At 40.2% G+C, this 15,812-nt stretch overlaps 1 protein-coding gene and 1 long non-coding RNA gene across 2 annotated transcripts in view; one reads left to right on the forward strand and one right to left on the reverse strand.

Annotated features, from left to right (window-relative positions):
- LOC137423186 (uncharacterized) overlaps window positions 1-334 on the reverse strand; it is a 39,632-nt gene extending 39,298 nt beyond the window's left edge. The window contains exon 1 of the long non-coding RNA XR_010983650.2: window positions 299-334. This is a non-coding gene — a long non-coding RNA (uncharacterized LOC137423186). The remainder of the gene's footprint in view (window positions 1-298) is intronic.
- The window catches only part of LOC137423183 (rhotekin), a 90,425-nt gene extending 76,660 nt beyond the window's left edge, over window positions 1-13,765 (forward strand). The window contains exons 11-12 of the mRNA XM_068110068.2: window positions 9,622-9,720; window positions 13,034-13,765. Coding sequence (XP_067966169.2) covers window positions 9,622-9,720; window positions 13,034-13,497 — 563 coding nt within the window. The 3' untranslated portion in view covers window positions 13,498-13,765. The remainder of the gene's footprint in view (window positions 1-9,621; window positions 9,721-13,033) is intronic.
- The last annotated feature ends 2,047 nt before the right edge of the window (window positions 13,766-15,812 follow it).

The following is a 15,812-nucleotide window of genomic DNA, read 5'->3' on the forward strand; positions in this document are numbered from 1 at the left end:
TCGATATAGTGCGAAATAGCGTTTTTGGGCCCATCTCTCAATATTGAAGAGCCACTTTAAAAAATTCTACTAGCCGAAGCCGGATCTGGATCTTCACCAAAATTGAACCAAGTCTTCCTCGTCACATAGACTACCTCTCTGCCAAAAAAATTCTGAATCCGTCCACAACTTTTTGAGATATCCTGATAACAGACAAACAAACAAACAGACAGGGGTGAAAACATTCGGTGGCCGAGGTAATAAAAACAACCAATCACGTCTCACCCATAATTTGAAGGAATAACCAATCGGCGCTCACCTAACCATGCGTCCAGTCATGGAATACTGTCGTCACATCTGGGGCACTGCATCAGCGGCACAAAAACGCGCTTCCAGAGAAATGATGCAACCAGCAGCCACAGGCTGCATACAAGACAACAACAACCATAAGATCAACACAGTACAATATTCCTCCAGTCTTTTTCCATGCACTTCCAAACTCTGGAATTCCCTTCCTGCAACATGTTTCCCAGCAACATACAACATTTCCCAGTGATTCCCATTCCCACAATTTCTATTTTGTAGCCTCCACCTTTGAGTGGTCTTAATGGTCTTGTGATGGACAAACTCCATATTTAAACAAACAAAAAAACCCTTTATAACATGTTTGAGCTTTTAGACCCTTTGAACCTTTTAAGACACTTTATACCCCCTTAGACCCGTTTGACCTTTACACCCTTTAGACTGCTTAGATCCCTTGACCCTTTCCACCCATTGACCCTATTTCGATACTTTAGACTGCTTAAAACTGGAGACTCCTGAAGATGTTTACACTCTTTAGACTCCTTGACCCTGAGACTTTTTGATGCATTAGACCCTGTTTGGACCCTTTAAACCCCTTTGGACTCCTTAGACCTATAGATCCCTTATACCTCTTAGACCTGTAACTACTGTTGAAACATACTTTTTAGACCCTCTTAGACCACTTAGGTCCATTGACCTCCTCGACCCTTTACAACTTTTAGACCCATTAGACCCCTCATAGCCTTGAGAACCCTGAGAAACTTAAGACCCCTAATACCTTGTTGGCCCTATAGGCCCTGTTAGAATCCTTATAACCTATAGACTCTGTTAGACCCTTTAAACCTGTAACTACGTTTCGAACATACCCTTTAGACCTTTAGGCCCTTTAGACCCTTTGGAGATTTTAAGACCCTTTTGACTGCTTATATCTCTTGACCCTTTAGACTGCTTTAGACTGCTTGACCATTTTGACACTTTAGATTATTTTAGACCCTTTAAGACCCCTTAGACTTCTGAAAACATTTACACCCTTTAGACCACTTACACCTTTTGACCCTTAGACCCGAACTACGATCGTAAAATACCCTGTATGTCTTTAGATCCCTTAAGAACCTTAGACGTTTTGGTCCACTTGGACCCTTTATGCTTTCACACCCCTTCGACTTGTAGACCTATTAGGCCCCTTTAAAAGCACACCACACAAACATCTATAGAGTCTTCTTGCAAAATACAGACTATACTTTTTTCAGCAATTGCGGAATCTCCAGCCACCGAGAGGGTGGGTACTCTTCTAGGTTAAACAGCAAAAAATGTATATTTGGTCAATGTGGGTACTCTGTGACCGTTAAACAGAAAAAATGTATATTTGGTCACTGTGGGTACTCTGTGACCGTTAAACAGCAAAAAATGTATATTTGGTCACTGAGGGTACTCTGTGGCCGTTAAACAGCAAAAAAAAAATGTATATTTGGTCACTGAGGGTACTCTGTGGCCGTTAAACAGCAAAAAAAAATGTATATTTGGTCACTGAGGGTACTCTGTGACCATTAAACAGAAATTGTATATTGGGTCACTGAGGGTACTTTGTGACCATTAAACAGAAATTGTATATTGGGTCACTGTGGGTACTCTGCTATGTTAAACAGAAATTGTATATTGGGTCACTGTGGGTACTCTGCTAGGTTAAACAGCAAACAATGTATATTTGGTCACTGTGGGTAGGCTGTGACCGTTAAACAGCAAAAAATGTAAATTTGGTCACTGAGGGTACTCTGTGACCATTAAACAGAAATTGTATATTGGGTCACTGAGGGTACTTTGTGACCATTAAACAGAAATTGTATATTGGGTCACTGTGGGTACTCTGCTATGTTAAACAGAAATTGTATATTGGGTCACTGTGGGTACTCTGCTATGTTAAACAGAAATTGTATATTGGGTCACTGTGGGTACTCTGCTATGTTAAACAGAAATTGTATATTGGGTCACTGTGGGTACTCTGCTAGGTTAAACAGCAAACAATGTATATTTGGTCACTGTGGGTAGGCTGTGACCGTTAAACAGCAAAAAATGTAAATTTGGTCACTGAGGGTACTCTGTGACCATTAAACAGAAATGGTATATTGGGTCACTGAGGGTACTCTGTGACCATTAAACAGAAATTGTATATTGGGTCACTGTGGGTACTCTGCTAGGTTAAACAGCAAAAAATGTATATTTGGTCACTGTGGGTACTCTGTGACCGTTAAACAGAAATAGTATATTTGGTCACTGTGGGTACTCTGCTATGTTAAACAGCAAAAAATGTATATTTGGTCACTGTGGGTACTCTGTGACCGTTAAACAGAAATTGTATATTGGGTCACTGTGGGTACTCTGCTAGGTTAAACAGCAAAAAATGTATATTTGGTCACTGTGGGTACTCTGTGACCATTAAACAGAAATGGTATATTGGGTCACTGAGGGTACTCTGTGACCATTACACAGAAATGGTATATTGGGTCATTGAGGGTACTCTGTGACCATTAAACAGAAATTGTATATTGGGTCACTGAGGGTACTCTGTGACCATTAAACATAAATTGTATATTGGGTCACTGTGGGTACTCTGCTAGGTTAAACAGAAATTGTATATTGGTCACTGTGGGTACTCTGCTAGATTAAACAGAAATTGTATATTGGATCACTGTGGGTACTCTGCTAGATTAAACAGAAATTGTATATTTGGTCACTGTGGGTACTCTGCTAGATTAAACAGAAATTGTATATTGGTCACTGTGGGTGGTCTGCTAGATTAAACAGAAATTGTATATTGGTCACTGTGGGTACTCTGCTAGATTAAACAGAAATTGTATATTTGGTCACTGTGGGTACTCTGCGAGATTAAACAGAAATTGTATATTGGTCACTGTGGGTACTCTGCTAGATTAAACAGAAATTGTATATTGGATCACTGTGGGTAATCTGCTGGGTTAAACAGAAATTGTATATTGGTCACTGTGGGTACTCTGCTAGATTAAACAGAAATTGTATATTTGGTCACTGAGGGTACTCTGCTAGATTAAACAGAAATTGTATATTGGTCACTGTGGGTACTCTGCTAGATTAAACAGAAATTGTATATTGGTCACTGTGGGTACTCTGCTAGATTAAACAGAAATTGTATATTTGGTCACTGAGGGTACTCTGTTATGTTAAACAGAAATTGTATATTGGTCACTGTGGGTACTCTGCTAGGTTAAACAGAAATTGTATATTGGGTCACTGTGGGTACTCTGCTAGATTAAACAGAAATTGTATATTGGTCACTGTGGGTACTCTGCTAGATTAAACAGAAATTGTATATTGGTCACTGTGGGTACTCTGCTAGATTAAACAGAAATTGTATGTTGGTCACTGTGGGTACTCTGCTAGATTAAACAGAAATTGTATATTTGGTCACTGTGGGTACTCTGCTGGGTTAAACAGAAATTGTATATTGGTCACTGTGGGTACTCTGCTGGATTAAACAGAAATTGTATATTGGTCACTGTGGGTACTCTGCTGGGTTAAACAGAAATTGTATATTTGGTCACTGTGGGTACTCTACTAGATTAAACAGAAATTGTATATTGGTCACTGTGGGTACTCTGCTGGGTTAAACAGAAATTGTATATTTGGTCACTGTGGGTACTCTGCTAGATTAAACAGAAATTGTATATTGGTCACTGTGGGTACTCTGCTAGATTAAACAGAAATTGTATATTGGTCACTGTGGGTACTCTGCTGGGTTAAACAGAAATTGTATATTGGTCACTGTGGGTACTCTGCTGGGTTAAACAGAAATTGTATATTTGGTCACTGTGGGTACTCTGCTGGGTTAAACAGAAATTGTATATTGGTCACTGTGGGTACTCTGCTAGATTAAACAGAAATTGTATATTGGTCACTGTGGGTACTCTGCTAGATTAAACAGAAATTGTATATTTCGTCACTGTGGGTACTCTGCTGGGTTAAACAGAAATTGTATATTTGGTCACTGTGGGTACTCTGCTGGGTTAAACAGAAATTGTATATTGGTCACTGTGGGTACTCTGCTAGATTAAACAGAAATTGTATATTTGATCACTGTGGGTACTCTGCTGGGTTAAACATAAATTGTATATTGGTGACTGTGGGTACTCTGCTAGGTTAAACAGAAATTGTATATTTGGTCACTGTGGGTACTCTGCTGGGTTAAACAGAAATTGTATATTGGTCACTGTGGGTACTCTGCTAGATTAAACAGAAATTGTATATTTGGTCACTGTGGGTACTCTGCTAGATTAAACAGAAATTGTATATTGGTCACTGTGGGTACTTTGCTAGATTAAACAGAAATTGTATATTTGGTCACTGTGGGTACTCTGCTAGATTAAACAGAAATTGTATATTTGGTCACTGTGGGTACTCTGCTAGATTAAACAGAAATTGTATATTGGTCACTGTGGGTACTCTGCTAGATTAAACAGAAATTGTATATTTGGTCACTGTGGGTACTCTGCTGGGTTAAACATAAATTGTATATTGGTCACTGTGGGTACTCTGCTAGGTTAAACAGAAATTGTATATTTGGTCACTGTGGGTACTCTGCTGGGTTAAACATAAATTGTATATTGGTGACTGTGGGTACTCTGCTAGGTTAAACAGAAATTGTATATTTGGTCACTGTGGGTACTCTGCTGGGTTAAACAGAAATTGTATATTTGGTCACTGTGGGTACTCTGCTGGGTTAAACAGAAATTGTATATTTCGTCACTGTGGGTACTCTGCTGGGTTAAACAGAAATTGTATATTGGTCACTGTGGGTACTCTGCTGGGTTAAACAGAAATTGTATATTTGGTCACTGTGGGTACTCTGCTGGGTTAAACATAAATTGTATATTGGTGACTGTGGGTACTCTGCTAGGTTAAACAGAAATTGTATATTTGGTCACTGTGGGTACTCTGCTGGGTTAAACAGAAATTGTATATTTGGTCACTGTGGGTACTCTGCTGGGTTAAACAGAAATTGTATATTTGGTCACTGTGGGTACTCTGCTGGGTTAAACAGAAATTGTATATTTGGTCACTGTGGGTACTCTGCTGGGTTAAACAGAAATTGTATATTGGTCACTGTGGGTACTCTGCTGGGTTAAACAGAAATTGTATATTGGTCACTGTGGGTACTCTGCTGGATTAAACAGAAATTGTATATTGGTCACTGTGGGTACTCTGCTGGGTTAAACAGAAATTGTATATTGGTGACTGTGGGTACTCTGCTAGGTTAAACAGAAATTGTATATTGGTCACTGTGGGTACTTTGCTGGATTAAACAGAAATTGTATATTGGTGACTGTGGGTACTCTGCTGGGTTAAACAGAAATTGTATATTTGGTCACTGTGGGTACTCTGCTGGGTGAAGCAGAAATTGTATATTTGGTCACTGTGGGTAAAACCCTCTGCTGGGTTAAACAGAAATTGTATATTGGTCACTGTGGGTACTCTGCTGGGTTAAACAGAAATTGTATATTTGGTCACTGTGGGTACTCTGCTGGATTAAACAGAAATTGTATATTTGGTCACTGTGGGTACTCTGCTAGATTAAACAGAAATTGTATATTTGGTCACTGTGGGTAAAACCCTCTGCTGGGTTAAACAGAAATTGTATATTGGTCACTGTGGGTACTCTGCTGGATTAAACAGAAATTGTATATTTGGTCACTGTGGGTACTCTGCTGGGTGAAGCAGAAATTGTATATTTGGTCACTGTGTGTACTCTGCTGGGTTAAACAGAAATTGTATATTGGTCACTGTGGGTACTCTGCTGGATTAAACAGAAATTGTATATTTGGTCACTGTGGGTACTCTGCTGGGTTAAACAGAAATTGTATATTTGGTCACTGTGGGTACTCTGCTGGGTTAAACAGAAATTGTATATTTGGTCACTGTGGGTACTCTGCTGGGTTAAACAGAAATTGTATATTGGTCACTGTGGGTACTCTGCTGGGTTAAACAGAAATTGTATATTGGTCACTGTGGGTACTCTGCTGGATTAAACAGAAATTGTATATTGGTCACTGTGGGTACTCTGCTGGGTTAAACAGAAATTGTATATTGGTGACTGTGGGTACTCTGCTAGGTTAAACAGAAATTGTATATTGGTCACTGTGGGTACTCTGCTGGATTAAACAGAAATTGTATATTGGTGACTGTGGGTACTCTGCTGGGTTAAACAGAAATTGTATATTTGGTCACTGTGGGTACTCTGCTGGGTGAAGCAGAAATTGTATATTTGGTCACTGTGGGTAAAACCCTCTGCTGGGTTAAACAGAAATTGTATATTGGTCACTGTGGGTACTCTGCTGGGTTAAACAGAAATTGTATATTTGGTCACTGTGGGTACTCTGCTGGATTAAACAGAAATTGTATATTTGGTCACTGTGGGTACTCTGCTAGATTAAACAGAAATTGTATATTTGGTCACTGTGGGTAAAACCCTCTGCTGGGTTAAACAGAAATTGTATATTGGTCACTATGGGTAAAACCCTCTGCTGGGTTAAACAGAAATTGTATATTGGTCACTATGGGTACTCTGCGATGTTAAACAGAAATTGTATGTTGTTTACTGAGTTGGTTCAACAATCAAAAGCTAGAAGCACATTGTTTTTGAGGTCAAAATGGCAAAGCTCAAAATCATCAATTTTCGTCCGATTGACTTAAACTTTGAATAGGATTTGCGTATTGGTTCACAGACCTGGTCCACCGAAAATCAGAACGATCGATTTGGCCTTTTTGACATATCAACGGTTTCCATGACATCAATTTCACCCCATTATAATCAAATGGGCCATTTGTGAATTTATTATTACCATACCTTAGTCATTTTTCAAGATAACAAATTGAAATTTACACGGCTTATTTGTACGTATGTGTAGTATTTGTGAAGAAAATTTGGTCAAACCTAGTCAAAGGTCAAGGTCGTCCGAAGCATGTAAAACACCTATTCGGCCACAATTACAAAATGTTTCAACCTTTCTTTGGCCTCTTCCTCGGAGCAAAGATTCATATCTATGAGAAGGAGGTAAAACAGGTGTAAAGGAACACAATTCCAGGCAATGATGAAACATTTATCTCATTTTCGAAATGTATTCCAAACGAAACAAGGCAAGAGCATTTTATACAATGGCGTCGAAGTAAAGGACTGTGACTCATCGTGAAAAGGCTTATGCAAATGATGCACAGATTCCAGGAATCGAGGCCTTGAGTCTCATCCATAGTAAGCACACTGCATGACTGCAGCTGTTGTTGGGGTGACTTTCATCACTCGCTCTGGGATTTTTAACGTAGTCTGATGTTGACAGACTAAAATGCAAGAGTTGGACTTCCCACCTGAGATTAAGGTTTAAATCGAGGTTTTTCACAGGATGTTTTCGGTCGTCTGTGTTTTCATTGTCTCCAGGTATGTGCGATGATGCATATTTTTGTAACATTTACATGAAAGAAATCTTACACAGAAATATTGAATCTTGTGCAAGATTTAAAAAATAATTATGCACAAATCGGGGTAGACGGGTGTAACTTTATAAGGTACTACTACTACTACTACTACAACTACAACCCTCACAACTATCGGGGACGCCTCTTCACGGTGGCTGTACCTCCCCCCTCCCTCCCAATGCAAGTCGGTGGCCAAATCTTCCCCCATTCTTCCCTGCTGCCCGGATTTGGTCAGGGCGGTGTGGTCACGGTCAGAGTGCCGATCCGTCCCCATGAACCGGCCCTTTCCCTCTTGTGTGTCTATCTCTCTGTCTGTCTGTCTCTCTCTGTCTCTCTCTCTCTCTCTGTCTCTCTGACTCCATCTTTATCTCTATCTCTCTCTATCTTTCTTTTTCTCTGCCTCTCTCTCTCTTTCTGTTTTTCTGTCTGTCTGTCTGTCTCTCTGTCTGTCTGTCTCTCTCTCTCTCTCTCTCTCTGTCTGTCTGTCTGTCTGTCTCTCTCTCTTTCTCTTTCTCTCTCTTTCTGTCTGTCTCTCTCTTTGTCTTTGTCTGTCTCTCTCTCCCTCTAACTCCGTCGTGGCCCTGAGTACATGGAGGCAGGGGTACACTATTCTGGATGTGTGAGATCTCTGGATCACTCCTGGGAGATCTATCGGCTGTCCGCATGCTGCGGGTTTGTTCAAGAGAACTGTCCGGTGCTATACAACAACAAAAACAAAAACTACTACTACTACACTCAATTATTCATACCTTATTGTGGGTTGGTAGAGGAATGTTTTTGACTCAAGTCTTTCACTACCTGCCTTTCCTGGCCTGATGTTCAACTGAAGGTGGCAAGAATTTGTAATTTGTTGAGGGTGCTCGCAATAACTTGCCTCCCCTTCACAAAAGGTGCCGAGGAATCTTTAACTTCCACCAACAGCCAGACCCTGCATGCAAACCACCTGTGGATAGTTTCTAGTTGGGTTGGGATTTGAACCCAGATCAGATAACTCAGACGAGTGTGTATTGCAGATCAAAATGGCAAAATATCCAAACGAACCTGTCAGCCAAGGATTTGTTTTTGCAGTATGTGAGGCTCATTGTGGATTTACGCACATCTAACACACATGGGCATGCATGCGAATACACAAGACACAACATAGGCATGTTAGACGAGACAAAAGGTACTAAGCTTGGGGAGTGAGCCATCACTTCCCTGGGCACTCTGGGTAGCAGCAACGTCACAACAACAGGCACCGCTTTTCTCACCGCACTCAGCCGGGCATTTACTTAGGAGGAACGTATTCCTCCACGTGCATTCTAACCTGTGGGGGATGTCCGTGCTCTTAGCTTTTTAAATGCTGAATGTCGAGCAAGTAAGCAGCACGTACCATTAAAAAAAGTCTCCGGGATTTGAACTGCAGACCTCCCTCCTCGTGTCATAGCAGATGCTCCAACCATTACACCACCTGGATGTAAATTTCAATGCAATTGATGATGATAACGAGCTTGGTACAAATAGGATTATTAACTTAATGGGGGTGGAGACACCACAAAGGGACATGTTGGTGCAATGCCAGTGTCCTTCGTCCAAGGTTGCTTTCACTTGGGGTATGTGTGACCGTACTCATCCCCAATACTACTCTTATATAGGAGTATGCTGAGGAAGTCCATGTTCCAATCAGTGTCCGAGTTTCTGATACAACCGACAGCGTTAAAATTAAGAATTACATAACATGTCGGAAGGGCACAGGTGTAAGCGTTTGCATTTCATGGTTCTCCCCATACTGTTGCATAACATTGTCTTTTTGTTCGAAAAACTTTCTCTGTATTTGATCTCAGGTGTTTGCTCCATTCCCAGATGCATGGAAACAATGTTGTGAAAATACCATGAAAATCGAAGAATCAAAACGTGCACACGTCTCGCTTCGGCCAAAGGGCCCGCTACACAAACACCCAGGTAAGAACTTCTTCGGGAAATGTCACACTTCCTGTATTTTTTTTCCTTCCTTATTGAATTTTGGTTTTATGCTTGCAGCTCGTATTTCATGCTAACTGTTTTTACACTTACCTACGATAAAAGAGTTACATGTATGTGCTACATGTCAAAAAAATTCTTTCAAACAAATTTTGAATGTCTTCACACTTCTTTTTTTTCTTTAACGGCCACAATTATTCCCAGGTTCTTGTGGGGTTTTGCGGGCGGGAAGTTTTTTGTCCAAGTCTTTCACAAATCGAGTGGCCAGGCCTGACATTCGACTACATAATTGGGGCAGGAATTTTGGAATTTGGCCATGATGCTGCTGATAGCTCGTCTAATGTTCGTGAAGGACACCATGGGATATTTAACGTCCATCCGAGGCACGGCCCACTCATTGATGAATCACACTACCTGTGAAACACCTGGATGGCAGCTTATGGCTGGGCGAAGGCTCGAACCCAGGCGAGACAGCTTAGAAGTGAGAATCTTTCCACTACTTTATCGAAAGGGTGGTGGAGGAGGTGATATTGAATGATGTTGACAGCATTAGTTGTGGCCTGTTGGTTCTGACATCTGACAGGATGGTCCAGAAGTATTGCACTGACATTTGAGCTTGGCTGCGTTCGGTTACCGATCCAACTATAAATGGACAGATTGGTGCTTGCAAGCAGGGCCTTGCTTCACAAAGTGCACCATCCCTAGGATATACGTTAAGCTGGGTGTCCCACCGACTAGCATTATCTAGTGGCTGTTAAAGAGTCCAGTGTATGTTTGCAAAGAGCAGGTGAGTTATTGCTGGCACACTGAACAAGTCACAAATTTGAACCCTAATTAGCTCCAGTCGAACGTCAGGCTTGGCCAACCAGTTCGTGAAAGACTTGGGCCGAAATAAAATTGCCCACCAATGACACCAGTTTGCTACTTGTTTTCCCGGAGATCCAGACCTCGACTCGTACCTAGAATGAACTTATCTATGGTTTAAGGTATTGAATTGCATAAATGAAACTTGTGGTATTTTCTGAAATAAATTGTATAATAATTTAAAACATTATAGACATCAATGCCCAGAATGTTTGCCGATTGGTATTTTAATGTCAATATTAAACGTTAATGTGCTCACTGAGACATGAAAAATGATCCAATCTATAAAAATGATCCAATGGTCATCTCAAAATGATAACAAATGTGTGAAAAACTATTTCCCTTCCTAATTTATCCAAAAGGTCGTCCCACAATGGAGTTCAAATAATATGCACAAAACAGCTCATTAATACTCATGTCCCTGGAAGTACCATAAGCAGAGATGCCTTGTGACAGTATTCGGGATCAATTAACACCTCTATTATTCTGACTGACAGAATTTTTCACTACTGTAGTTGATCTAGCTTCGTCTAGTACTCCAAATCGACTTATCTATGAAGAAGGAAAGAAAAATGGGAAAACTAGCCAATTCCACAAACTCCACATCGACTTGCTTATATGCCAAAGAAATCTGGTACAGGTAATGCATAGGACCCATGCCAAGTCGGAGGGAGGATGCATGAGGCCTGTAGTATGTCATTTTCTACAAATACAAAGTGAAGCTAAGATCAAGTGGAAAGCAGATGAATTCAGAATTTTCCGGCAAATTATTCTAAATTGCTCTGCATTGTGGTTTTCCAGCAAGCAGATCGTGTTTAGGAATGTCATGAAATTATATCATGAAATGGTTGTGTAAACCACAACGCATAGGTGGCAGTCTCACTCCACAGGGTATGTCGTCTAAAACTCAACTTGAAATCATGCAAACGTCTTCCTGTTTTCATTTTAATCTTGAACAAATTGAATTTAAATTCCCCCAATTGATTGTGCTTTTACAATTAGAGTAGTGCAAAATGTTGGGGGAACACGTTTAAAACTTTGGGAAAACACGTTTAAAACTTTGGGAAAACACGTTTAAAACTTTGGGAAAACACGTTTAAAACTTTGGGAAAACACGTTTAAAACTTTGGGAAAACACGTTTAAAACTTTGGGGAAATTAGTTTAAAACATTGGGGAAATTAGTTTAAAACATTGGGGAAACGTGTTTAAAACTTTTGGGAAACGAGTTCAAAACTTTGGGAAACACGATTAGAACTTTGGGGAAACGAGCTTAAAACTTTGGGAACACATTTAAAACTTTGGGGAAACATGTTTAAAACATTGGGAAAATGCATTTAAAACTTTGGGGAAACATGTTTAAAACATTGGGAAAATGCATTTAAAACTTTGGGGAAACATGTTTAAAACATTGGGAAAATGCATTTAAAACTTTGGGGAAATGCATTTAAAATTTTGTGGAAATAAGCTTTAAACTTTAGGAAACACATTTAAACTCTGGGGAAACGAGTTTAAAACATTGGGGAAATATGTTTAGAACATTGGGAAAATGCATTTAAAACATTGGGGAAACTAGTTTAAAACATTGGGGAAATGAGTTTAGAACATTGGGGAAATGTGTTTAGAACATTGGGGAAACATGTTTAAAACATTGGGGAAACATGTTTAAAACATCGGGGAAATGTGTTTAGAACATTGGGGAAGCAAGTCTAAAACCTTGGGGCAATGCATTTAAAACTTTGGTGAAACATTTCAAGTTTGGCTATTCTAAACCCAAATACTTTCATCAATATTTTTAAATATTAGTACAAATAAAGCAAAAAAAAGGAATGTGAATTTTTTTCATAATGTACTTGCTTAAGAGTTCTTGTTTGACCAGTTGTAAAATGGAAATTTCCGTTTTTGAGTATAAATTTGTCACGCAGCAGGTTTATCCAAATCTCTGAGATGGAATTTAAGTAATTTATGTTTGAGTTTGGCAAGTGAAAGAAAGTGTTACAAGGAATGGAAAAAAGGAGGGATAAGAGTTCTCTGCCCAACCACAGACTTTTAGCAAACGCTGGGCAGTCTTTTGTCATTGGATTTATTTGAAAAAGTTTTGTTTATTTGTTGAAATGTGTGAACAAGAATGATTAACTGTAATGTCCTGTGTGAGTCGATGGTTTCTTTGTATAGAACAGCATGATCAGTACAAAGTCCAATTTTCCCTCCATGGGTGAGAGGGGCGATGAGGGCTTTTTCAGCAGTTACGGATTTCTGAAATTTGCCCGACAACACCATTTTACACAATCTTGTATTATCCCTGTAATGAGCCTGTTTTATTATTGAGCCTCTATTGTAAATGTTAAAAATGCTACACTCAATTATATTTGGTATATGTTTACAAAAACCCGATGCCAACACTATCCCCGGCCATTTCCTTTTTTCCACCAGACACAACTCGTCCAGTGAGTATCTCTCAGGTTCCAGGTGTGCAAACAGTGTGTGGACCACCTTCCCATACCTCTTTTGGGCAAAATCGGTACAGGCTTGACAATGTATCACCCTTTAAAGAGCGTCCAATAACATTACCTGCACAAGAAGCTTCACCGGAACAGCAGCCACCTGGCAGCGGGCACTCGGTTCTTCGGGTACGAAGCTGGTCGAGATCTTTGCACTTTGGATCGCATGAGGGCGAACAAGGGAGGGGAAAAGGGTTTGGAGCAGGGAATCGGGATGTGCCTGAAAAGGTCATTAGAAAGGTCAAAATGGGGCTTGAGGCAAGTAAAAGGGTCTTTCATGAGGTTCATGTGCAGGAAATGATGAGAGGGGAAGAGGGAAATCTCGATGTAACGCCTCCTGTATCCCGGCGGCAAAGCTTGCAAGCTGAAAAGTTTTGCCTCTCTCCCAAGCATTGATAACAGAATAGCACGATCCTTTCATTTTGCTTCATTACTATGTCATCCTCGGAGATTGCTTGCTGAACATGAGACTTATTGGCCATGGGTGACAGGGACGTCCTGGCATGGAAGTCCTGGAAGTCCCAGCATGAAGTTTCTTCCTGTTGTACTTTGGGGAAATGCATTTAAAACTTTGGGAAACACGTTTAACACTTATAGGGTTTTCAAATTTCTATTATCTGGATCCGGATCTTCACCGAAATAAAATCAATTTGTCCTGGTCATACACCTGACCCGTCTACCAAGTTTCTCTGAATCCATCCATAACGATTTGAAATATCCTATACAGTCACGTGAAAAAGTAAGTACACCCCATGTAAAGTTTTGACTTTTTCAACATATTTCAACATACAGATATTTTATCTTCATTTCAACAATATTGATAGATAAAGGTGATATAATATAACAAATATCATGAAACATTTACATTTTGGAGTCCATTGTATAATTTAAATAAACATAAATGCAAATTTCGCATGTGGAAACAGTAAGTACACGCCGACATTTATCACTACTTCAAATATCTAAAATTACAATCAGGTGCACCAGCTCAGGTGCAAATGATTAGAACATCGTTAGAGAGGATCTTGGAGGAACCTGTCTTATTTAAACCTCAGACATTTAGTTTGGTTTGCTCTTTGTTGTGGAAGTGTGCGGCGTCACCATGCCTAGATCAAAAGAGCTCTCTGATGCCTTCAGAAAGAAGGTTATAGATGCCTATGAGTCTGGGAAGGGATTTAAAAAGATCTCCAAACAATTTGAAATCAATCATTCGACTGTCCGGAAGATCACCTACAAGTGGAGAAGATTCCAAACAACTGCCAACTTGTTCAGGCCAGGCCGCCCCAGCAAGTTCAGCCCGAGAGCAGCCCGCAAGATGTTGAAAGAAGTCTCTAAGAACCCCAGAATGTCATCATGGGACCGACAGGTAGCTCTTGCCACTGTTGATGTCAAAGTGCACGAGTCTACCATTAGAAAGAGGCTGCACAAATTTGATCTACATGGGAGGTGTGCCAGGAGGAAACCTTTGCTGTCCAGAAAGAACATGAGGGCAAGACTAAAGTTTGCCAATGAACACCTAGGCAAAGACCAGCACTTCTGGAACAATGTGCTCTGGACAGATGAGTCAAAGGTGGAGCTATTTGGCCACAGTACCAGAAGACATGTTTGGCGAAAACCAAAGACAGCATTTGACCACAAGAACCTGATACCAACTGTAAAGCCTGGTGGTGGAAATATTATGGTTTGGGCAGCTTTGCTGCATCAGGGCCTGGGCTGATCCATAATCCATCCATAATCATAGAATGCACGATGAATTCTTCATTGTACCAGAGGGTGCTTGAGGATAATGTGAGGCCATCTGTCGGAAAGTTGAAGCTCAACTGAAGGTGGGCCTTGCAACATGACAATGACCCTAAACATACCAGTAAATCCACCAAGGAATGGCTGAAAAGAAAGAAATGGAGGGTTCTGGAATGGCCAAGTCAAAGCCCGGATCTAAATCCCATCGTGATGTTGTGGGGGGATTTGAAACGAGCTGTGCATGCAAGAAACACCTCAAACATCGCACAGCTGAAAGAATTCTGCATGGAGGAGTGGGCAAAAATTTCTCCCAGTCGATGTCAGAGACTGGTAGACAGTTATAAGAAACGCCTACTTGAGGTTGTTTCTGCCAAAGGGGGAAATACCACCTATTAGAGCCAAGGGTGTACTTACTTTTTCCACATGCGAAATTTGCATTTATGTTTATTTAAATTATACAATGGACTACAAAATGTAAATGTTTCATGATATTTGTTATATTATATCACCTTTATCTGTCAATATTGTTGAAATGAAGATCAAATAGCTGTATGTTGAAATATGTTGAAAAAGTCAAAACTTTATATGGGGTGTACTTACTTTTTCCACCAAGGTATGTGTGTTGTTTTTGGCCCAATCTCTCAATGGTGAAGAATCACTTTAAAAAGTTAACTCTTGTATGTGGATCCGGATCCGAATCATCACTGAAATTGAATCAATTTGTCCTGGTCAAACACCCGACCTGTCCACCAAGTTTCTCTGAATCCATCCATAACTTTTTGATATCCTGCTCACAGACAGACAAACAAACACAAACAGGGGTGAATACATAACCTCTGACGGAGGTAATAACGTTCGGAAAAGAACCGCTCTCTCATCATGAGGGAACAGCAATCTTAGCAGGGATTTATAAAATACGTCACTGCCTTCTATTGGCTTTGGAAATTTCCTCCATTGGCATCCAAGGATGA

Source organism: Myxine glutinosa, chromosome 3 (genome assembly GCF_964187855.1).
Source record: "Myxine glutinosa chromosome 3, kmMyxGlut1.1, whole genome shotgun sequence".
In the NCBI taxonomy this organism is placed as follows: domain Eukaryota; kingdom Metazoa; phylum Chordata; class Myxini; order Myxiniformes; family Myxinidae; genus Myxine; species Myxine glutinosa.